The sequence below is a fragment of the Mesoplodon mirus genome (assembly GCF_964341445.2).
Source record: "Mesoplodon mirus genome assembly, chromosome: 2".
Classification (NCBI taxonomy): Eukaryota; Metazoa; Chordata; class Mammalia; order Artiodactyla; family Ziphiidae; genus Mesoplodon; species Mesoplodon mirus.
In genome coordinates, this window is record NC_138977.1 from 26,772,943 (window position 1) to 26,798,123 (window position 25,181).

Genomic DNA, 25,181 nt, shown 5'->3' on the forward strand with positions numbered 1-25,181 from the left:
TGAACCCAGGTGAGCAGCTGTCAACCTCTGGGGGATGGGGGGAGGGGACTGCCTAGAAATTTGGGGGCCAAAATGAAGTAGGCGGCCTTTACTTGGTCTTATCAAAAGGATACCAATAAAATATTCTAAAGCAGAAAAAAAAAAAGTAAGAGCTAGAATATCTAATAACTGGCTGCTTACCATGTGCCATGAACTGTTACAGCTGTTTTTTTCATGTATTGTCTAATTTAATCTTCATAAAACTCTGCAAGGCAGGTTCTTATGGCATTTTGGTAAAGAGGAAAAGAAACTGAGACACAGTGAAGGTACGAGATTGCTCAAAGTCACACAGTTAAGAGAACTGACAGATAAGAAGAGAAAAATTTTGGAAGAATAAAACCGTCCCTGTTGTCTTTGGAGAATGGGCTTGGGAGACAGGGGAAACTTCCTATTTTATACTCTTTTGTATTGTCTGAATTTGTCAGAGTGAGTAATTATTTGTGCTTAAACACAAACAAAGAGGGGATTTATATATCTAGCTAGGATGGAGTAGCTCGGAGCAAATGTTCCCAGCGATAAGAACTAGAAAAACCCAGGTAATATACAAAAGCACATCTAGCTCCAGGTTTCCAAATCTAAGTCAAGACTCAAGAGGCCTTTGGACTAAGAGACAAGGGAAGCTCCCTGAGGTGAGCCCAGCACTTAACTTGCAGTTTCTGCCTCTGGGCACATTTGCCAATTCTTTCAGGGAAAGGGGCCAGGCAATCAATGATACTATGGACAAATTGGGGTATAATCATAAAATATACCAGAGCTAGAAATGTTCTATTTCTTAATCTGAATGCTTATAATTTTGAACTTGTCTGTATGTTATATTATAATACAAAGTTTTTTAAAAATAAAGAATGCTCACTAGATATTTCTTTGCCACTCTGACCAACTATCAGGGGAACGTTCTATAATCGCAAACTCTATGGCTTTAAGTGGCATCCCATGAAGTATTGGGAAGTCAAGATACCACAGTAACATCAAATAATATTAACAAAACTGAGCGCCTGCTATGGACCAGACACCACTGTGGACAACTCTAGGCACTGGATAAACAACGGTGAGCAAGACAGACCAAGATCCTGCCATCATGCAGTTCCTCAGAGCTACGGGAAACACTGATAAGGAAACAAGCAAAAATCCTAAAGGTAGGTAATGTGTGACGTGAAAAGAAAAAGTAAAGCTGGGTAAGAGAGAGAGGTCAGTGGTATAATCCTAGACAGGAAGATGAGGGAAGGCCTCTCCAAGAAAGCCATTTCCTTCCCAGCCAGCATACAAACCCTAGGAGACACACATACATACAACATAAACTGACTCTCTGCCTTTTGGGAAAATGATTGAGAAAGGAAAACAATAATTACAAGGAATTTTTAGAGCCCAGTGAAATAAATACAGTGTGTAAACAAAACAAATACTTCATTTCTTTGTACCTACTTGTTAGTCTGGTCGACAGTTATGTGACTTCCATTAGGAATTAAGTCTACATCATTTTTGTCCCAATGCACCTGTAACCACAAATGAACTCAGTATCTCGAAGAGAATCCCGAACAATCTACTGTCAACAAAAACACTTTGGAGCGTACCTCTTTTCCTCAAACCAGCAAGGTGGTAAAAAATTACCACTGTTATCATGCAAAACGAAAAATAAGTTTCTTAAAGAACTTGAATTATCTATTTTAACTGATCATATTGAATAAATTAATTGGACAATTGCCATACCTCAGTATTCACTTTACACACTACAGACCGAGTATGGTAGATTTGCAAAAAATGGCCATAGATTCCTCCCATTCTGGTATGTACGCAATGTGATTTTGCAACACCTCCCATCAAGAGAGTGAGTCTATTGCTTCAGCTCCTGAGTCCGGGTGTGGCCACGTGAAGTACTTTAGCCGACGGGACCTGACAGGGGCAAAAGCTTGAAGAGCAGCTTGTGTGCCGGGGCCTGCCATCTCCTACTCGCCATAACCCTGCGACCGCTCGTGAAGAAGCCTCAGCTAGCCTACTGGAGGATAAAAGGTCACCAGAACAGAGACAGCTGTTCCAGCAGACACCCCCTCAGCCAACCAGCCTGCTGGCCACCAGGTGTGTAAGCAAGGCCACTGTGGGCCAGGCAGCCCGCCAAGTCTGCCCAGTCCAGACACCCACAGAATTGTGTCTGCTGTTTTAAGCCACTAAGTTTAGGCGTTGTCTGTTACTTAGTAAAATCTAACTGATACACCCAGCTCATGAAAAATGAGGAAGAACACCTTTTGTACTAGCTTAATTCAGTGTGGTTTTTTATTAAAGGTAAGTATAAAAATGGTTCATCAGATTAAATATGAGCTGTAATTTGATTTTTACTGTTACTCACATTAAAATGGATGTCAAATACTTCTCCAAAGTCATCGCCTTCATCATCCAGAAGTGTCTGCAAACTCCTAAAGAACAAATGATTTTATTCTTTAGATGTCAATAATCATGATGGCTAGAAACACCATCTGAAATAAATGTCAAGGGCACGCTTATTCCCAAGGTGGGAGGTCAGGTTCAGTTCACAGAACCTGCTTCTGTGTACTGAGCGTCTAACTCGGGCCAGACCTCAGCCGAAAGTGTGAGATTTGGAGGTTTCTTTGCAATTCTGCAGGCTCCTCACACAATTCCCAGCTCTCTTCCCTCCACCCTATCTGCATTACCCAGTGGCAGCAGGTTCCTATTCAGAAAAGGATCACTAACATGCTTACTGATTCTGAAACTCATTCACACTGGTGTTACCTTTCTTTAAGCTTTTAATAAACATTACTTACAGAATAATCGATTTCCTTTTAATTATCAGGTATCACTTGAAATTTTTAGGAGTGGGTGGGTCAAAGGACCTTCTCTATACCTCCCGTCCCAATATCTTCAAGCTTAAGACAGACCTGAAATTTGACCACCTTAACTGTTTCAAGGCAACTGTGAGAACAGAGGTTACATCAGAATAGACAGCAGCCTGTCTTTGTATTTCCACCTTTATAAATACTTTTATTTTTCTTAATTTTTCATTTTTTGGCCAGGCCACGTGGCATGGGGGATCTTAGTTTCCCCGACCAGGGATCGAAACTGCATGCCCTGCACTGGAAGCGCGGAGTCTTAGCCACTGGACTGCCAGAGAAGTCCCTATAAATACTTTTAAAGTAATACACAGCATACTATATTATGTGCTCCCTCACTCATTTATTCATTCAACAAACATTTATTAAGTATCTGGTACGGCAGGGATAAGGGACGTAAAGCTGAGAGTAAGACGTTATTATTGATTAAATCCTGAGACTTATAGGTAAGATACGCTGATAAAAATCTTACTACAGTGCTGTCAGAGACGTGCAGCTAGGAACGATGTAAATGGTACGGGTACAACTTGGGAGAGCTTGGTTAACTCCTTCTGAAGGGATGCGTGTCATCGGGGAAGACCTCTGGGAGAAGGTGGAATCCAAGTTCATTCCTTTTCCCTGCTGGATTTTTTATTACCATATTGTGCCAAAATGTTGGATCCCTTTTTTTTTTTTGGCCATGCCACGTGCCACATGGCTTGTGAGATCTCAGTTCCCAGACCACTGATTGAACCCAGGTCACGGCGGTGAATGTGCCAAGTACTGACCACTGGACCGCCAAGGAATTCTCTAAAATGCTGGATCTTTTATTATGGTATCATGATAAAAACAGACCATGTTTTAGTGTGCTTTTGGAGGGCTGAGGGAAAGTAATGCGAACTCAGCTGACAAAACTGGATTCATCATAAACTTGGTTCAAGATACTCTGTCTTCATATGTCCCTGTACAGCACATTTGCTTATTTATGGGTATGTTTATGAAGAACACCTGTGAACCTGACTCCCCAAACAAGAACTAAAACATTGCCAGTATCTTATACCTACCTATGGGGGTACCTCCCTTATCCCATTTTTCTACCACCCCCAAAATGTTATACATGTATCTACAGTTTGAAGAGTATCTTTTCTCTTTGCTAAGGTATCTCTTGATGAACAGAGAACTTCTTGCATCTTATTGCAGTTAAATTTATCAATCTTTCCTTTAATGTTGGTATTTTTATGTCTTTCTTGAGAAATCCCAATGGTGAGAAAGATAACTGTCCATATTTTCATCATCGTTGCATTCAATATTTAAGTCCTTTATCCACACAGAGTTGATTCTATTACGTGATGTAAGGTATCTGTTCTCATTTTTTTCCCAGGTGCATTAATTGAACGGTACTTCTGTTCCCACTGATCTAATATACTACCTCTAACAAAGTGCCATGTGTATAAGGGTCAGGTTCTATGCTCTCCTGTACCATTGGAAAGCTTGCACCAATATCATACTGCCTTAATTAATACAGCTTTCTAATGACTCTTGATATCCGGTAAGCCAAGTTCCCCATTCTTATTCACCTTGCAAATTATTTTTGGCTATTCCTGGCCCCTTGTTCATCCATATAAATTTTAAATCAGCCTTTTTTTTTTTTTAAGCCTGCTGGGATTCAAATAGGAGTTTTATTGAATATAGAGATCAGGGATTCTCAAAGCATAACCAAGACCAACAACTTCTGGGAATCCCCGAGGCCTTTACAGGGGGGTCCACAAGGTCAAAACTAATTTCATACTACTACTAAGATATTACTTGCCTCCTTCACACTCTGTCATGAGTACAGAACAGGGTTTTCCAGAGGCTACATGATAGCTAACAGAATGAGCGTGTATTCCTATATTTAAAACATTTATCACTTTTAATTTCTAATATTATAAACACTGACAAATGTAACCGATATAAGTAAAAGCTCTTTGGGGTCCTCTCTTAATTTTTAAGCGAGTCTTAAGTCTAAAAGTTTGAGAAATGCTAATATGGATTTAGTGGTCTTTATTCAGTTTATGTAGATTAAGTTATTTAGTTTATTAAATCTTCTTAGGCATAAGCGTTATTTATGTCATTTTCAATGTTTTCAGTAAAAAATAACAAATTTATCTTACTCCTTTCCAAATTTGGTGCTTTCAATATTTTTTTCCTTATCTTATTAGTATCGTAAGTGTAACGGTTAATAGTTGGATTCTGGAGCCAGTGTCTGTGTTCCAACCTTAGTTCTGTCGCTATGGGATCTGGGGCAAGTTACCTAACTTCCTTCCCTTTCAGTTTCCTCATCTGTAAAATAGGGGTAATAATAATAACAGAATCATACTACTGTTCTCATTCTTTTAGAAATCCCCATAGTATTCTATTGCATAAGTATACGAAAAACATTAATTCCTAGGTAGTCTACATATTATAAACTATCTAATACAATGTGCATGAGCAGACATATCTGCATGACTGCCTATTTCTGAATGTGTAATGTCTAGAGATAGAATTACTGGGTCAAAGCAGCAAACATTTTTTTTTTTTATTCTAAGCACAGTAGTCCCCTCTTAGCCATGGTTTTGCTTTCCAAAGTTTCAGTTATCTGTGGTCTACTGCAATTTGAAAATATTAAATGGAAAACTGCAGAATAATTCATCAGTTTTAAACTGCAGGCTGTACTGAGCAGTACGATGCCGTCTCACACCACCCCTCTTTGTGCGGTATGCAAATCATTCCTTTGTTGGGCGTATCCCACCTGTTGGTCATTCAGTAGCTGCCTCATGACCACTGTGGTATCACAGTGCTTGCATCCACGCAACCCTTATTTTACTTAATGACGGCCCCAAAGAGCAAGAGCAGTGATGCTGGCAATTCGGATGGGCCCAAGAGAAGCCATAAACTGTATGTTTTAAGTGAAAAGGTGAAAGTTCTCAACTTAATAAGGAAAGAAAAAATCAGATGCTGAGGTTGCTAGGATCTACAGTATGAAAGAATCTTCTATCTGGGAAACTGTAAAGAAGAAAAAAGAAATTCATGCTGGTTTGATCTTGCACCTCAAACTGCAAAAGTTATGGCCACAGTGCCTGATAAGTGCTTAGATAGGATGGAAAAGGCATTAGATTTCCTCAGTAAGACATCCTGAGAGAGGGAAACCACATTCATGTAACTTTTATTACAGTATATTATTATAATTGTCCTATTTTATTATCAGTTACTGTTAATCTCATCGTGTGCCAAATTTATAAATAAAGTTTTATCCTAAGTATGTACGTATAGGAAAAGACACGGTATATACAGCATTCGGTACTATCTACTGTTTCAGGGACCCACTGGAGGGCCTGGAACGCGTCTCCTGCAGACAAGGGGGAACATTGTGCTGCCATACTGCTCGCTGGCAAGGAGTTACCAATTCACAATTCCACTCACAATTCTTGAAATCAGAGTGAACCTTTTCCCAAATCCTTGCTGACACTACACATCATCAGTATTTCCAACCACTGTCAATGTGAAGTCCATATTAGCCTCTCACTTTAATATGCATTCCATGATCACTTACTTTATGATTATCCACGATCATCTTAATTTATGAACCATGTCTATTGCTTCCCTTGTAGGTTACTTTCTTGTATACTCTGTCAATTTTTCTTATGGATGTGCAGGAACACTTTACTCAGCAGGGATATTAACCCTTTCTATTATATGTTACCAATATGTTTTGTGAGGTGGTGGCTTGTCTTTTAACTTAGAAATAAGTTTTCATTTTAAAGACGATGACATAAAACAACTTCTAAAGTAAACATCAGGACTTCCCTGGTGGCACAGTGGCTAAGAATCCGCCTGCCAATGCAGGGGACACAGGTTCGAGCCCTGGTCCGGGAAGATCCCACATGCCATGGAGCAACTAAGCCCGTGAGCCATGGCTGCTGAGCCTACGTGCCTAGAGCCCGTGCTCCGCAACAAGAGAAGCCACCACAATGAGAAGCCCGCGCACTGCAACGAAGAGTAGCCCCCGCTCGCCGCAACTAGAGAAAGCCTGCACGCAGCGACGACGACCCAACACAGCCAAAAATCAATAAATTAAAAAAAAAAACAAAACTTTGGAAAACACGTCTCTTTAAAATAAATAAATAAATGAAATGAAATGAAATAAAATAAGCATCACTTGCAGGTTTTGCACCAAGGTGTAACCTGTGCTCTGTCATGACTGTCTCTACTCAAATAAACCAAAGGTTAATGCAAACAGTGAGGACTGGCTACACGAAAAACCAACTTTTCTTAATTTTAGAAAGTTAAATTATTATCTAACAATTTGACAAAGTTAGAATCAGTTTAAAATACCCAAAATGCTACTATTGAACATGAAAATACTATTGGAATGTGTGTGCTTAAATATTTATCTAAATATATGTTAGACAGGGTTCTGAAAAAGGAACTATGTTAACTTACTTTCCCAAAACAGGACTGAGTTCTTTCAAGTCTTCTAATGATGGCGCTTGGTCCAAAAGTTTCTTAAACAGAGCCAGTGGGAAAGGGATGTTGGCAACATTGCAACTGAATAGGCAGAGACCACACAGAACCCCAAAGAAGAAATATCTCTTCTTCTCAAATTTAGGCTGAAAAGAGAAAAAAAAAAAAACCTTAACGTATTATGAATCTTTACCAGTACAATGGAATATTTATATTAGGTAAACCATTTCTCGCCTTTCACAAAATCAAATCACCAATTAAAACCAAAGATCTTGAGATAAGAATACTTAGGGTTTATATTCAATTATTAAGTCAATTTAAATCCCTGCCACAGTTTTGGTTACTGAAAGCATTAATAGTATGGGGGTGAGGAGATAGGAGAGATGTTGTTTAGGCGGAAAAGCTGCAATGAGTAGCAAATTAATCCTAGAGTTCAAATGCACAGTATAGTGAGTATGGATAACAATACTGTATTACAATCATCAAATTTGCTATGGTACTAGACCTTAATTATCTACCACTAAAAAGAAATAATTATGAGATGTGATAAAGGTGCTAATTACCACTACAATGGCAATCATACTATAATATAAATATATCAAATCAACATGTGGTACACCTTAAATTTATACAATGTTATACGTCAAATATATTTCAATAAAAAATAAACGTATTAACAGGAATAGAAACACATTAGGCTCAGTAATCCTTATCAACAAGGTTTTTGCAATTTCTTTTCATAGGCTTTATCTTCAAATTCATTGGGAAAACAGAACAAAGAATGAGTGCCTAAGAAAGGAAGGGTTCATTTTTACCTATACATTCTAGAAATGGTCAATACATATATATTGCTTAAATTCTCTTGTGTGGACTTGGGAACCCAGGGAAAGAGGACCCCCATTTTAGAGCAAATAATCACCCTTTTAGAATTAAAAGTTATCTCCATAATTACATCGATATTTCCTCTCCTAAAATACAACAGTGTAGACAACCTAATTTTCTATGGTATATCCCCATACCTTTTCTCTCAGGAAACACCTACACCAAGAAAAGAGGACTTACCTTGACAGGAAACCACATGTAGGAAGCCTCTTCAGGATATGTGAACATCCCATATTCTGGCCGGGTCATTTCTTCAAAGAGACAATCGAAAAACTCTGCTCTGACTCCTCCAAAGTCATATTCAATTTCTCCACTAAATGAAACCTAAAGAAAGAGAGCAAATAATGCATCACTTCCAGAGCTCTGTACTGCTACGCATTAAATCTCGTTTAATAACTATTTATAGTGGACCCAAGTATTTGGGAGGTACTGGGGTAAGCAAATTACTTGTGTTAGTGTATTGAATTTTCTTACTAATTCTAGGAGGCTAATGAGGCTTCAAGAATTTAAATAACTTTCCCAAGGTTACACAGCTGCTAAGACTTTTTTTTTATAAATTTATTTATTTTATTTATTTTTATTTTTGGCTGTGTTGGGTCTTTGTTGCTGTGCACGGGCTTTCTCTAGTTGCGGTGAGCGGGGGCTGCTCTTCGTTGCGGTGCGTGGGCTTCTCACTGCGGTGGCTTCTCTTGTTGCAGAGCACGGGCTCTAGAACGCAGGCTCAGTAGCTGTGGCTTGCGGGCTTAGTTGCTCCGCGGCATGTGGGATCTTCCTGCACCAGGGCTTGAACCCGTGTCCCCTGTACTGGCAGGCGGATTCTTAACCACTGCGTCACCAGGGAAGTCCCCAGCTGCTGAGACTTAATCCTACGGGTGACAAACCTGAGAGCCTGAAGTCTTCACCACTAAACTGACCTAAATTGGCATCATTTTTATAATCATCAGGTACATTAAGTATAATGAAAATAAACATAAAGAAATCATAAATATCAGAATGTTCAGAAAAACTGAAAAAACAAAGCACACGTATTTATTGGCTTGGCTGTTGATTCCGTAAGGCGGCAGCATCCCAGCTGTTGACACCAATCCCTCCTCAAGGTGACTCTATTATAAGCCATGTTGGCTCCTTCAATTACTTGCTCTGTTCCTCTCTGCCTTTCCTTCTTGGAATCCTTCACTTCAGTTTACAAATATGTTAAGGTCTCCCTTATCCTTAAAAGAAAAAAAAAAAAATCTCAACACCATTGTTTCCAGTACAGACAATACTGGCTTCCTCTACTCTAGGTTGCCAAATTTTGGAGATTAATGTACACCAACTTCTAAACTCGTTTCTCTACTTAAATGCTTCTCTCCAAGAGGACCAAGAATCTGTGAATCCCCAATTCCAAGGACTTGAGTTTCTCATGTCTCATCTTGATTTCACCCACTCATTTTACACTTCTGGCCACCTCCTCTTTCTTCACACTCTTTTCTCCCTTGCTTTCTCTTATGAAGCACTATTTAAGCTTTCATTTCTCTCTTCTTTTTCATGCTGCTTTAATACCAGAAATTCCTGCGGCTCTGTGCTGGCACTTCTATCCTTTCTCTTACCCTGCCCCTTTATACGGGCAAGCTCCTTAACCTCACAAAGCGTGTTTTCCCATGAGATCATCAAAAAGAGTAAATGGGATAACACACGTAAAATGTCTCACACAGTCTGGAAAATAGTAGCTGCTTATCAAACGTTACCTAAATTTTTTAAATGGATGAATGAAATATAAAAGTGGAACTAAAATAACTGAGTGGACTGGCTGGCTGACACAGTTTAGAGTCAAAATGAGTTCACTAGTTTTTTTTTTTTTTTTTTTTTTTTTGCAGTACGCGGGCCTCTCACTGTTGTGGCCTCTCCCATTGTGGAGCACAGGCTCCGGACGCACAGGCTCAGCGGCCATGGCTCACGGGCCCAGCCGCTCCGCGGCATGTGGGATCTTCCCGGACCAGGGCACGAACCCGTGTCCCCTGCATCGGCAGGCGGATTCCCAACCACTGCGCCACCAGGGAAGCCCGAGTTCACTAGATTTTAAAAAATTATCTATGTGCAAAAATACACAGAAATGCCAACTCTAACTGCAAACTCCATACTTTTAAAATAGTATCTTGAGCTTTGGTCAAGTCAATCATTCTTTAATCTGAGTAGGGCAAGTGATAAACTAACGTCTCAAATCAAAAACACTCTAATAAATATTATCAGGAAAATCCTGACTTGTCTTAATTGGAAAGTCTAGAGCCTGATGGTTGGGCTGAAATCCTGGCTCTGATACTTATCAGTTGTGTCACCTTGGGATAAGTTACCTCATGGTTCTGCACCTCAGTTTCCCCATCTGTAAAAGGAGGGAAAAACAGAACCTCCTACACAGTGTGGTTCGAAGGGTTACAAAAGTGTAAAGCTTTTACAGTAGTTCCTGGCATAAGGAAAACATTCGTTAGATCTTCTAGTCATTATTATTCTGTGTCGAATATCTATTAGTAAGACAAGTTATACAGTAGCTAAACCAAAGAGCATTATTAATGAATATTCAGGACATGGTGATATCTACAATTATACCCTCAAAAAACTATGTAGTCAGTAAAGAGAATGTTCTCTCTTCAACAAAGCAATCTGGGCTCCCGCAGGAGAGCAGAAACAAACTCTCAATTCTCCTCTGGGTCAACCCCATCTCACTGGAACCTTTAAAAGGTGATGAGCAGCCAGGCTTGGTCAAGCCTCATGAGGGAATGGACCTCTTAGGGCTAGTACTGGGCTATCTACCTGATCAGGTTGGGGCGAGGACGACCATTTCACCTGCTGCTCGTTAGCCAGACTGTACTGACAGCTCTCACCTGGAATTCACAGGTAACTGGGGAAAACTAGGGGAACTCCAATACAGATAACCCCAGCGGAAAAAGGAGATAATTCCCTCTCTGTAAGGCCCGTTATTACATTCTTTTATGTTTTCTGTCTTAGCAGCAAAAACATTAAGTAAGAATTATACTTTACCAGTAACTCCTTCCTCAAATCTTCATTCTCAAACTTATTTAGCTGATTCAAAACATCCTCAATCAAGTAATTCCTTCTGACTCTTAGATTAAAGGTGGGCAGTAAAGCAAATTCAGACCCTTCTTGTTCCACAAAGCCAGCCAACCTCATATAAGCTCGCAATCTTTTCTCCTGGGAAAAGAAAAATGTTTCACTTCATTTCACTGTTTGCTCTAAGTAGAAATTTACGAAGTAGAATAAACCGGTTCAGTTTATTATACGCGCGTGCCACAAACATTTATGAAAAGAGCCCTATATACACTCCTGAAGACAGGCTATATATTCAGTATTCACCCCCAGTGAGCAGAAGATACATGAGACATAGGAAATGAAAAGCTTTGTGGGGCTGATTTGGGTGAGCAGGAACGTGACCAACCGCGGGCTCCTCTGGACCGCTGTATCCCGTCAACACAATTATGAACGCTTCAGGGACCGACTGACGATCGTCAACAGGCTGACAGACTGACGAGTGAGCCCGAAGCAGTGAGCTGAAACCTAGTATTCTCATCAGGAAGAGAAGTTCAGACGTTTAGAAAAGAAGCCTGCTGCAGGAAAAGTGCAGGATGAAAGACCTCTCTAAAGATATCCTTTTCCAGGAGGAAAACTCAGACAAGAGATTTTAGGGGACAGATAATCTACAAAGTTACCATGAGAGAGACAGACCCACAGACCGACAGACACACAGACCATCCATCTGGAACCAAATGGCAATTTGGGATCATTAACGTCTATGTCTCTCAGCAAAACAGAGAGAAATCAAACGCCAGTTCTATAAAAAAAATTACCGGAAGCTTGTTTAAAATCAAGAGAGAATAGTTACAGAGTTGAAGCAAAATAAAGTTCTCGTATCATTTTTCTTTCCATTTTCCTCTGTTAAATATTTCATTAATGGTCTTACTTGGAACTTATAAATCACTTTCCTATTTTATTTTATTATGGCAACTGCATTATGTAAAGGTATCTACTTTTATGACATAGATTTGAATATTATTCATGCACATAGATATACAGATGCATATATAAGCATAAAAGTGACAACAGGTGCTAACACTTTTGGGCACTTTGTGAGAGGCACTGTTCTAAATGCTTTACCTATATCAACAAATTTAATCCTTATAAAAATGCAATGAGATACATCTTCTGAGGCATTTTCAAGTGTACAATTTTAAGTTCAAAACCCCTTGCTGGATACGCTGACAAACAGAACCAAGTCAGCTGATGACAGTAAGTACATCTGGATGGGAAATACTTTGCACAAGCCTTTTTTATGGCATGATCACAGAGTACCAGCCATTTCTCTGGGTCTGAATTTCAAGAATCCTCTGTCATCTCTGTTCCCACTACTATGTTTTCCCATTAGATTGGACCTTCTTATGTACTGGTGCTAATCCCAATCAAGCCCACGTCTGCCGTGCGTCTTTGAGTTACCCTTCAGAAGACTACCGGCGCCAACCTCAAGGCAAAAGCCCTACAGCTAGGCCCGAGCTCTCTCCTTTGCTACTGAGGACCTAATATGCCTCAAGGCCAACCCAACTCAAATTGTGACAGTCTCTCTAGCCTTCTTCATTAGAGTATAAGCTTCTTGAATTTTCACCAGTGGGTGGCTCCCTTATCACTCCTCTATTATACATTGGAAAAGATACTCATCATTTGATTTGCTAATGAAAACAAAGCAATAGGCAGGCATACCTGTATTTTTAAACGCGAGTCTGCATACAGTAGTTTGACTTTCGACAGAATATTAAAGATAAATGGAAAATGACTGAATATGACAGGACAGTGGATGTCCAGTGAAGTGTCCTAAAAATGGAAAAGACAACAATTTTGATCAATGAAAGGACAGAGAAATCTTATGCCTTACTTCTTAGCCTTAAAGCCCTGATGGTTTCAGGTCTCAGTACTTAGAGCCAAAGCAATCCAAAATGCTGGTCAGTAGTGCTCAGAATATAAAATTCTACGCAACTGTTGTATAGATATCAATGAACGGTATCTAAGCCTAGTGTTTCCAGCACTCATCTGCTTTCACCATCAATTATAAACTCTGGACATTTTCCCAAGGAGGCTGCTCTGCTGCCACCTGCACTTCTGAAACGTGAAATTCGTGCAGATGCATTGGGTAAGCAGGGGAGTGACCGAATGTAGATAGCTGCTTAGCTCAGACAAGATTCTCCCCAGGCAAAGGATGATGTGCTAGGAGTAGAATTAGAACCTTCAGAGAAAAGGAGAAAAAAAAATCTCAGATTACCTGCTGAGCTGGCAGCAAGAGCCCTTTAGCTTTATTTTAAGAAAATGAAAAAGGAGTACTTACATGCAGGGAACCCTCCCCAAAGTTACAGCCCTATCCTGCTGGCTCCTGGTGAGTCACTGAGCCTCCTATACCTACCTTAAGAGCAAAGCTCCACTCCCATAGGTGTTATCTCAGTACCACCCGTCCCCTAATCAGGGTGTGGAGAGATTTCTACCCTTCGGTTTTTGTGCATTTTTCATCTCGCGGCACTGTCCGCAAGCTGCTTGCCTGGTTGATCTGAGCTATCCCCCCAGGCAGGAAGCACTTTTCTGTCAGTGTTCTGGCTACAAAACTGCATTGGTTTTGAGGGGTCTGCCTTGCTTTTCCCATAAGCCCTGCTATTTCTGTTGGGCAATTTTGCAGAGTACAGGAAGTTTTGGAAATTCGTACAAAGTTACAGAACGAGTGCCTGTATTAACTTAGCGACAATCAATATCCTCTTTAAATATGCCATACTTACTGTGTTCGTTTTCCAGATGAGCCTTCTGTATGCATCTTCACAAAAATCAAGCAAGTGTGTGAGTTCATTTACTTTGAAGATATTTTCAGGCAGCTGACATTTAGTCTGGTTTACCTTAAATAAAATACCACCTGTGAGAAAGTTCTTTATATAAAGACAATTTTGCTTAATGGCTATAAATTAGATTATCAGAATAAACAGCAAGTTAAACATACTTTTAATGACCAGAATTAAGTTCTATCCAATTCCCCCACTGCCAAAGCCCCAAACTTTCAGGAGCATAAAGAATACCTAAGATTTAACAGTAGAAATTGATGGTATGATGAAAAACTTCTAATTACTTTTAATCCATAAAAAAGTTTTAAAGAAACTCAAGTGCAAAGAAAAATACAGTGTAATATGAATCCAAACTACTCTGGGGCCCAATACTTCATGTCATGTTCTTTCTTTCTCTTTCTTTGCGGGGGGCGGTTGCTGCACTGCGCAGCTTGCAGGATCTTAGTTCCCCGACCAGTGCCACCGCACGGGGATGCTGTTTCATCCCTGTGACTAGGATCCCCAGGACCCTGCTGATCTCAGCCTTGCACTGTCAAGAGCCTCAGCAGCCTCAGAGTCATGGAGAAAGAGGGTACGCCGTCTTCGTGGATTCTTCTGGATGTGTGTGTGGGGGGAGCTTGACAAACATTCTGACGTTGCCTGTTAAGAGTCAAAGGACAAAGCAGGATCCCTTCAAGATTTCTTCTGTTGCTGCTTCAGTATTTCTAGGAATTCTCTTTGTAAGTGGCAAGCTCATTACAATACACTTTCCCTGAGCTCTTCAGTAAACTGCTCAATTTTTCAAGACCTGGAATTATTTTTTTGATTGATCTTTCATTTTTATATAAAACCTTTAAAAACAGCCAAGAGCAGGCATCACTTTTCAGCAGTAGGGCAGACTTTTTTTTTAAGCAGTTTGATAGATTAGGCACTTTGATTCACTGAAAACAACCATAAATATAGGATAAACTGTAAACCAACATTTTTGGATGGAATAATCAGGTCAAAAACTAAGGGAAGGTGGCATTTCCCTTGAGAGTATCTGCCAAACCTGGTGAACCTGAACTTCAGTTTCAATGGCTGAGACTGAGAAAAGGAGACAAAGCCCAGACTCTGTTCAAATTAGGGAACCTTGCTTCATAAATCTGGGACCCAAAAGGGCTACCATTAGAGTGAACCAGGGTAACCTAGAAATGAACAAGCTCTTTCCCCCACTCCTGCATCAACCCATCCCCACCTTGACTCCAAGACCATGAGGCAAACTGTAGTTAAAATGGTGCTGGATGTTGATAGTTTGCATCTACCAACCTGAACCCCCAGTCTATCCCTCTCTCCCTCCCCCTCCCCCTTGGCAACCACAAGTCTGTCCTCTACGTCTGTGAGTCTGTTTCTGTTTTGTAGATAAGTTCATTTGAGACTGGCACAACATTGTAAATCAACTATACTTCAATAAAAAAAAATAATAAGATACATAAGTCACGGGGTGTAAGGTACACAGGGAAAATAGTCAGTATTTTATAATAACTTTGTATGGCGTGTAATCTATAGAGGTATCAAATCACTATGCTGTACACCTGAAACTAATATAAGTCAACTATACTTCAATAAATAAATTAAAAATTTTTTAATTAAAAAAAATGGTGCTGGCATTGGGGGAAAAAGGTCGCCTATAGAATTTGTCATTACAAAAGCACTCTCCTGAAAATTCACACACCAGATTCATACCACCTGGAGATCTAAAAAGCCTCAGGCCAAAATTTCAATCTTTATATTAAATGCTAATCTTTAAAGACTCATTTAATAGTACCAAACTGCTGGTGTCGCCAGGAGCCTGGCAGAAGCAAATTCTCCCTGAAAAGACCCAGCCCTTAAAGAATTCCAAAAGATAAAAGTTCCAAGGGAAATGTGCGTGGGCGCGCGCACACACACGCACACACACACACAGTCACAAAATACATGATAATGAAGGAGCCATGAGGAAGATTCAGCAGAAACTAAAGACAGCAAAAACTGACCTGCAAAGACTTCAGATACCCAGAAATTATAAATAATGACCAAGAAAAAAAATTAAAGAACCGATGAGAACTTCCAGAAGTGAAAACATACTACTAGAAATAAAAGTCAAAAGACAGTTTTAATAGCAGACAAAAATCACTGAAAAGCGAATTCATGAACAGGAAGATAGGGCTGAAGAAATCATCCAGAATGGGGTACAAAGAGACAAACAGACGGAAATTATGACAGGACGATTAAGAGACATGGATGACAGAGTGAGAAGATCTAACATACAAAATAAGTAGAATTTCAGGAGGAGAGAGTCAATACTTGTTTTGAATTAAAACGTGTAACAACTTAGAAATGGAGGGAACATCCTTTTACCTAGAAAGATTATTTTACAAAACCCCATAGTAAAAATGTTATTTAATAGTGATATTCAGAATTTTCCTTTAAAATCACCAACAAGACTAGGCACCTACTACAACTATGACTTCTATTCAACATTCCTGTTGAACAACTAGGGATAGGAAGGCCTAGCCAGCGCAACAGGGCAAAGGAAAATAATAATAATAAAATGCCTAAGAATTGGGAAGAAAAAACATTTTTTCAAAGATATGATTGCACAGAAAATGCAAAAGTATCTATAGTTAAATTACTAGATATAATGTGAGAATTTAGCAAATTCACTGGCTATTAAAAAACCAACATTCAGGGACTTCCCTGGCGGTCCAGTGGTTTAAGACTCCGAGCTTCCACTGTATGGGGCCTGGGTTCGACCCCTGGGTGGGGAACTAAGATCCCACATGTTGCACAGTGCAGCCAAAAAAAAAAAGAAAAAAGAAAAACATCAATATTCAAAAATCAATGTATTCCTACAATGCATTCCTATAATCAATGCATTTATCTGCTATTAAACCAACAACAGATAATCTAGTTTTTAAAAGATAGCATTTACAAAAACTTTTAAAAAGTTAAATACCCTGGAATAGATTTGACTAAAGATATCCAAGACTTACATAGGAAAATAACAAACACTCATGGAAAAACTTAAAAGATAATCTAGTAAGTAGAAGAAATAGATACTTTGAAGATTCACAACAGTAAAGATGTCAATCCTCCCCAGACTGAAATACAGATTAAATGCAATTTCAATCAAATTCCCAGTAAGATCTGTGTATGTGTGTGTAGAATCTGAAAAGCCAATTCCAAAATTTACAGGGAAGAACCAGATGCCAAAAATATCCAAGATTCACTTTAAGGACAAGACAGGAGTATTTCTCTTAGCAAGTGTAAACAACATAGAGCCACATAAAATGACTAGCAGTACAGAAAGGAGCCTGTACGTGAACCCCGAACACAGAAGCTTGTTTCATGACAGTTCGCGCTACCTGTCAGTGCCGAAAGGACAGAGCTTCAGTTCAGTGCTGCTATAGGTATTTGTCTTCATATGGAAAATAATAAACATAAATGTTCAGTTGGATTAAACACCAAAGTGTGAAAGGCAAAGCTAACCTCAATACTCCCTTTAGACCTTGGAGGAGTGACCTCTGTCCTGGGCCTCTGATTTAAAGGTCTTTGCTCTGGGCTTCCTCCAGCCAAGCCCCTTCCCACAAGGGGTCTGCAGGGTCAACGGGGCCCGTTTATATGCAGCCCACTCATCACACATCCCCATCTAGACTGAGCTCCAGGACCCAAGACCCCCAGGTCCCTACCCAAATGGCTCCAAGCCAGCCCCAGGAGCTACACAGGTTTCTCCCTCCACCTACCCTCTGGGGAGTGGAAGTGTCACAGGGGACACACCCCAAGGCTCCAGGGCCCCAGGGTTGACTAAGGAATGGCTATTGTGGGAGGTGGGATGGAACACAGAGACATGGGCTGAGGTGTCCACACACAGCCACAGGACAGCCCTGGTGTGGGAGAAAACCTAGGAAGGAAGAGAAGCGCAGAGGACCTGAGGGTGGGAGGGGGGAGGGTCCGTCGGAGCCTCCCCTTTCGCTGCAGAACTCTGTAAGGAGCCAAGGTTTCGAAATTCAAACCCGGCTCCCCCTGCCATTAGGAAGGTTTATTTGTCAAGGTGGGAAGATAGAGTATATTTCATTCAACACGTTGTCAGCTAGATTTCTAACCTTTTAAACATTAGACATATGGTATATGAGCCTCTGTTTGTACTCCTCCTCTGGTCCCAGCTACCATCTCTGTTAGAAGACTATCTAGAGCAGCCCTCGATGCCAAATCAGGCCCTCTGCTTATTTTGTAAAATCTCACAAATGCCTAAAATATTTACCATCTGGTCCTTTCCAAAAAGAAGCCCTCCTGATCCCTGATCCGGGTAATAATTTAAAACCTTGAAGGGAAAAAAAGTTTAAAACAAAACACATGGAGTAAAGATCATAAAGGAATAGACTGCCAATTTTTTTTTTTTTTTTTTTTTTTGGCCACACCGTGTGGCATGCGCAATCTTAGTTCCCTGACTGGGGATCGAACCTGTGCCCCTGCATTGGAAGCGGGCAGTCTTAACCCCTGGACCGCCAGGGAAGTCCCCAAATTTTATCTACATTAAAATTAAGAACCTGAGTTTCAGACTTCCCTGGCGGTCCAGGGGTTAAGACTCCCCGCTTCCAATGCAGGGGGTGCAAGTTCAATCCCTGGTCGGGGCACTAAGATCCCACATGCTGAGGGGTGTGGCCTAAAAAAAAAAAGTGAGTTCATCAAAAACCACCAAAACAAGCTATAAACTGGGACTTGATATTTGCAACACATATAACTGACAAAGGACTAGTATCCAAACTAAAAAGTACTCCTATAATCAATAAGAAAAAATTAAACAATACATTTAAATTGAGCAAAAGGACAGGTACTTTATAGAAGAGGAAACAAGTACTGCAATTATAAACATGAAAACATGCTCTAATTCATTAGAACCAGGGAAATACAATTAAAATCATAATTTGGGGCTTCCCTGGTGGCGCAGTGGTTAAGAATCCACCTGCCAATGCAGGGGACACGGGTTTGATCCCTGGTCCGGGAAGATCCCACATGCCGCGGGGCAGCTAAGCCCGTGTGCCACAACTACTGAGCCTGTGCTCTAGAGCCCGCGAGCCACAACTACTGAGTCCACGAGCCACAACTACTGAGCCTGTGTTCCGCAACAAGAGAAGCCACCGCAGTGAGAAGAAGCCCACGCACCGCAGCGAAGAGTAGCCCCTGCTTGCTGCAACTAGAGAAAGCCCGCGTGTAGCAACAAAGACCCAACTCGGCAATCAATCAATAATCAAGTCATAATTTGGCACGATTTCAATATGGCACTAAAAATATTTTCCAAATTTTAAAGTCAGACATGGGGCAACAGAATTCTCCTCATTTCCTGGAGGGGATTTAAATTGGTCCAACCACTTTAGAAGACAGTTTGTCACTACCCATAGAGAACAACACAGGCATATCCTCCCATCTATCAATTCCAGAATTAGGGATGGAAACTAAAAACTAACTGTTGACACATGGACACCAAGAGATAAGTACAAAAATGTTGACAGTAGCATGTTTTCTCGTAGAGGGACCCTCCCCCGCAAAAAGAATTGCAAAGAGCACATACTGTATATCCATCAATACTGGAATGGATAATTCTGGTAGAGTCACACTATGGACTATGACATAGAAGTGAAAATGAAGTACAGATCTAAGTATTAATCTGGATGAGTCTAAAAAAAACAAAACGTTGTGTAAGCAGCATGTATTCGATTCATATGAAATTTTGGAAACAGCAAAACTAAACAGCATAGTGTCAAGAGATACTTATGGTTATAAAACAATAGAGTAAGTGAATGATTAACTGAAAATCCAGGATCCTGGCTACCTCTGGGAGGTGAGGGGGTATAATCTGTGAGAGACACACAGGCATCTCTAAAGCACTAGAAATGTTTTCTTTTTTTAACATGGGTGGTACTTACACTGATGTCTGTTTTACTACTTTTCTTTAAACTGTACGTGGATACTAGACACACTCCTTTATATGCATGACTTAAGTCACAAAAAACAACATTTTAAAAACAGCAGTATCAACCTCATGTTTTGTAAGAATCTGCTTAAGTTTCAAGCCAGGTGAAACCAAGGGAATTTTTATTGCAAAATAAAGATATATGGGTTTCTAAAACAGCACTTACCCTGTGCAGCTTTTTCAACATTTCTAGGAGAGCTTTAATGTGATAGTTATTCTCAGTAGTTCCAGCCCAATAATTCAGTTGCGCAATGACGGCTGTTTTAAACATCTGGACCAGTCTGATGAAAGCAGATTCTTGCAGAGATGCCCAATATTCCTCTGAGGGATACGAAGGTAAGTAACTGTCAGCATGTAATATTTCTTGGATTCTTAAAGGTAAAAAGTAGTCAATATTTTCTGAAACTGGTAGAATATTTTCATATATATTGTAGTTATAAAGACACATTTGTAATAAATTTTTCAGTAAATACAATCGGAATTGAAAGTGTAGAATTTAATGTTCTCAAAAAAATGCCTTGACAGTAAGAGAACCACAAATTTGATCTAATTAATTTGTTGGGGGGAAAAAAAACTAGACAAAATTAATCAGTCACATTTTTTGCCCAGATGAAATAGCATACAGTATTAAAAACCAGATTAAGAACTATTTGTGATTACACGACTCTATTTTGCGCTCTCAGCACGAGTTTTTAACTCTTAAAAACCATCTTTCGGCATTGTATAAAAGAAAACTGCTTTAAACCAGCTTTTCATCGTTTACAATGTGACAAAACATAAGAAAGAATGGACTTTCTTAGGCTGAATATGCTATTTGTGTCAAAAACCTCATTAGAATATAATCAAGCCCCTAGAGCTGGAAATACAGGGACAGGAGGAAACAATCAGACAAATCTAGATGTGAGACACTGTACAGGACTACTGACCCACGCTCTTTAAAAAAAAAAAAATAACCTGTAAAATACTTTTCGGGACAAGCGCAGAAATTTGAATATGGCCTAAATGTGAGGTAATATTATGGCACCACAGCTAATCTTATTAGCTGTGATAACTCTGTTGAGGTAATACAGGATTCCATATCCTCAGGAGATGCATGCTGAAATATTACGGGTAAAATGTCCTTATATCTCCAACTCACTTTCAAATAGTTCAGCAAAAATAAAATGTAACCTGTACATCAGATGTAATCTGTACACACACGGCAACATGTTAACTGCTGTTGACTCTCAGGTAGAGAGTATCTGGGACTCACTGTACTAGTCTTTCAACGTCCGTGTATGAAGTTCTTCATAATGAAAAGGAGGGGGCAGAGGACCTCATGACCAAGCCACAAAGGTACCATTACAAGAACGCTAAAACGGGACTAGAACAATCCATCCTGGATGAACACAGTAATTATTACAGCATGTTAGAATATGCTAAACTAGGAACTAAAAACCATGAATGTGTTCACAGTCACCTAAGTTCTGCCATAACTTCACTAGGCATGTGTTTCCACTGAGAAGACAGTCATGTATTTTCAAGTGTAAACATCAGTCCTACCCAGAACCTCTGACGATGGGCCACGCATTTTGTAAACAGCCTCTGCAAACGGAACCACCAGGCTCTCCCAGTTGTTACAATCATGCATCACAGGACATTCTGGGAGGAGGAAGAAAACTTCTAAAGCTTCTTGATGTGGAGAATGAAATGGAAGATTCTTGAACAGAGTATCCCTGAGACATGTGGTTATCTGTGGTCAAAAAGGATCCAGGAAAAGACACTCAGAACACAGCGGGAACTGGGTGCAATTACTGTAACAAAAGAAAGTGTGGAACCCGGAGTCTCATCCCACCGTGAAACTGGAGCAATCTCTTGGTCTCTCTAAAACCCATGTTCACGACCCATCTCATCTAGCTTCCCCAATACCTAGGTGTGTAAACGTGTGACAAGTATCCTCTCCATCCAATTGCTGGGGTTCATGAAGGAGAGCAAGAAGGAATCACGTGTGCAAGATTACACTGGGTGAACGGTGGACTCAGAACTAAAAGGCAGCCCCCCCAAGATAAGGTCCACAGTCTTCCGTCCACTTCCACTAGCAGACCTCATGTTTTAAAGAGGAAGAATGTGTCAGAATCTCCCAAAGCAAAACAAAAATAAAAAACAAAATCAAACAAAAAGCAACGACTGCAACAACGAAAATCAGCATGGTTTCCTGTTAGCTTCTCACAGAAGCACCTGACTCATCACAAACTCTCTCCACCAAACTCTAGTTTCTAGCCCTTCCAATCTTCTTATAGTTTCCCCAATTCAGAAGGCAAGTGTTGAAGACAAATTCAAATGGAATTCTGAATGTTTATGTGTTCTGTGGGCTCAGATGAATGGTGATAATTTGCCTAAAACCCCGTTAAGAAGATAAGCTAGTGTGTACAGGGTTCTTGTTATTTGTCAGATACTGCGCTAAGTAATTCACATACGTCAGTTCATTTATCCTTGTCGTTTCTCTATAACACAGATGGTATGATTAACCCCGATTCATAAATGAGAACTCTGCCTGTTAGGGAAATTAACCTTCTGAGGGTCACAGAGCTAAGTGAGAATCTCTCTGACTCCAAAGCTCAAACTCAATCACTAAATTATGAGATACTAGCTAAATGATCTCTCTAAATGTACAAAATCTTAGTTATCCATTTTCACATAAGAACATTCTACTGGGATCCCACCACGAGGTTCAGTCTCCGGAGTCACATGCACAGCTGACTGACGCACATGCCCCCCTCCTTCCTCTGGGCCCCTCATCACCCACAACCCCAAACCTCCCAGCCCTTCAGAACCGCTGTACCGCTCTCAAGCCAGTTATACTGTTTCACATCTCGTGCCTTGGTGCACACCTTCCTGACTGCCTGGAATGTCCTTCCCCTGCAGGTAGCCAGTAAACTCCCCTCCCCCTGGGCACCTTGTTTTGAGCACTCTAAATAGAGCTGACCGTTCACTGCCCAGGTAATGAATCAATTCATTCATCTAAAAATATTTGTTATACACCCAGTATGTTCTAAGCTGGGAACTTGGGAAGACAACTGACACCTGCACGTAGGTATCCGTCTGCTTCACTAAACCAGGAGCCTCTAAAGACAGGGGTCTCACCACAGCTCCCTACGCTGAGCAGTATTCAAATATTTGCTGAATAAATGAAGGAAGGCCAAGTCTGTGAGTCCACATCACAGAAATCTCAAGACAGAAACATTACAGGTCTTCCGATCCAATTGTCCCATCTGAAACAATGGGAGACTGCTCTACGATTATGTCGCTTGCACTGTATGTGATATTGTTCTGGCACAACTAAGGTATAATTAGCCTTAGTGATGCACTGGTCCAACCTCTTCCCTTCACAGATGCAGAAATGGCTTTCTCTTTCTGGTGATCTTTCTACTAACTGCTGCAGAGTCCTGATAAAGGTGCATAATTAGGGATCCATTTTACATCAGACTCCTAATTGGGCAATGGTTCTGCCAAAGTTAAAATAATTAAATTTCCCATCTTCCCTTGAGAAAAGAGTGTGCGAGAGAGAACCTGCAGCTAAGGTACAGAATGCTGAGTGTGTCAGACAGAGCAAGAGACCAGGTGAGGGAGCTGAGAGCAGGAAGAGAACAAGCACGAGACAGAGAGAGGGAAAGAACAAGAGCCACAGAAGCAGAAGGAAAGACCAAATGGGGGTGGGGGTAGCCAAGAGAAGTGAAGGAGGGGGAGGGAGCGAGAGAGCGCGCAAAAACGAGCCAGAGACCCAGAAAGAAACAGCTTGAGAGAACACCACAGACAGTACCACCCCTAGCTCAATCAGTACAGTCGAACAGGGAAACAAAATCAGTAAAAGCCACATTAGGAAAGGCTACATTCATAAAGGAAGCATGCCTGAAGCACCTCCAAGAGGGAAGCCTAAAGACAGTAGAAACAGTGCTGAGACACAGAAGCAACAGTCCCAGAAAGAACGAGAATATTCTAGAGCCTACAGAAAAGGAAGTGCAGACCAGGCAGTCCTTGGTGAGGGGGACATTCATATCAGAAAAAGTGTTTTCATTTCTATACTTATGTTTAAAATAACTGCAAATAAAATGTGGTTCTTACTCTAGTGTACCAGTCTCAACAAATATTTTAATCATCTTCCTAAAGCCCTAAATTGAAAACATTCCCTCTAGGGGAGTGCCTGTACATATACGTGTATGTGTGTGGGCACCAATGAACTAGTTAGATTATTTGTAATCTAAGTGCCTCCTATACTACCTATTTCACCCTAAGTGGGGAAACTCCTGAATGGTAGCTGAGTTTAACTTAATCTGTATATGCCACAGGGTCTCAAAGAGTATCTGAAAACAAGATATTTCTTCTGAAATTTTCAGTTCTTATAAAAATGTTTCAGTGTATTTTCTTTTTCCAGGTAACAATCTGAAGAATACCACCATGTTAGTAATCCAGTCCTTTTGGGTTAACTCCTTAAAGGTGTCCCTTGCTGTATTTAAGTCCAAATGAATAGACATCGTTTCTCCAGCTATTCTGTGGAAGGAAGGTAAATGAAAAATGGATGAATAAGTAAATGAAAAAGGACACTTCAAAATTAAATATTTTATTAGATTATTTATCCAGATGAAAAGTTTCTTCTCAAGCTTGCTTCATTTTAATAAAATTACTTTTTTCTCACCTTTTCAATAACTATAAAAATTTGGCTGAATACAAACACAATTGAAAATATAGCTGACAAAATATGATTATTTCTGAAATGTCAAAAAATCGAGGCTGCATTAACAATACATATGCTATCAGACTTTATATCAGATATTGTCTTATCTTAAATGAGTAATCAATAAATATTTATTTTTCAGTACAAAAAAAAAATAGCCACAGAAAAAAGGTAAAGGTTTTTCTTGTTTTCCAGTTACATGAACTATAAGCAGGGACCAAAAAAGGGGTTTCAGAGCAGTAAATTTTTAGTAATCAAAGAGAAAATTACTAATGAAATGTCTGTCTTAGCTCAAGAATTACATTTATACTGGACTGAATATACTGTCTAAAAATAGACCCATTCTTTGTGAAATAATACATATATTTAGTGTCTGAAAACAGAAAAGGTTATTTTAAATAAATATTATACCAATA

At 40.0% G+C, this 25,181-nt stretch overlaps 1 protein-coding gene across 1 annotated transcript in view; it reads right to left on the minus strand.

Moving 5' to 3' along the window:
• Window positions 1-25,181, minus strand: part of HERC5 (HECT and RLD domain containing E3 ubiquitin protein ligase 5) — a 42,632-nt gene that overhangs the window by 2,482 nt on the left and 14,969 nt on the right. The window contains exons 11-20 of the mRNA XM_082611638.1: window positions 24,488-24,581; window positions 21,597-21,786; window positions 20,221-20,375; window positions 14,027-14,140; window positions 12,969-13,079; window positions 11,241-11,411; window positions 8,406-8,549; window positions 7,323-7,489; window positions 2,381-2,447; window positions 1,462-1,532 (exon numbers count right to left, since the gene is read on the minus strand). Coding sequence (XP_082467764.1) covers window positions 1,462-1,532; window positions 2,381-2,447; window positions 7,323-7,489; window positions 8,406-8,549; window positions 11,241-11,411; window positions 12,969-13,079; window positions 14,027-14,140; window positions 20,221-20,375; window positions 21,597-21,786; window positions 24,488-24,581 — 1,284 coding nt within the window. The remainder of the gene's footprint in view (window positions 1-1,461; window positions 1,533-2,380; window positions 2,448-7,322; window positions 7,490-8,405; window positions 8,550-11,240; window positions 11,412-12,968; window positions 13,080-14,026; window positions 14,141-20,220; window positions 20,376-21,596; window positions 21,787-24,487; window positions 24,582-25,181) is intronic.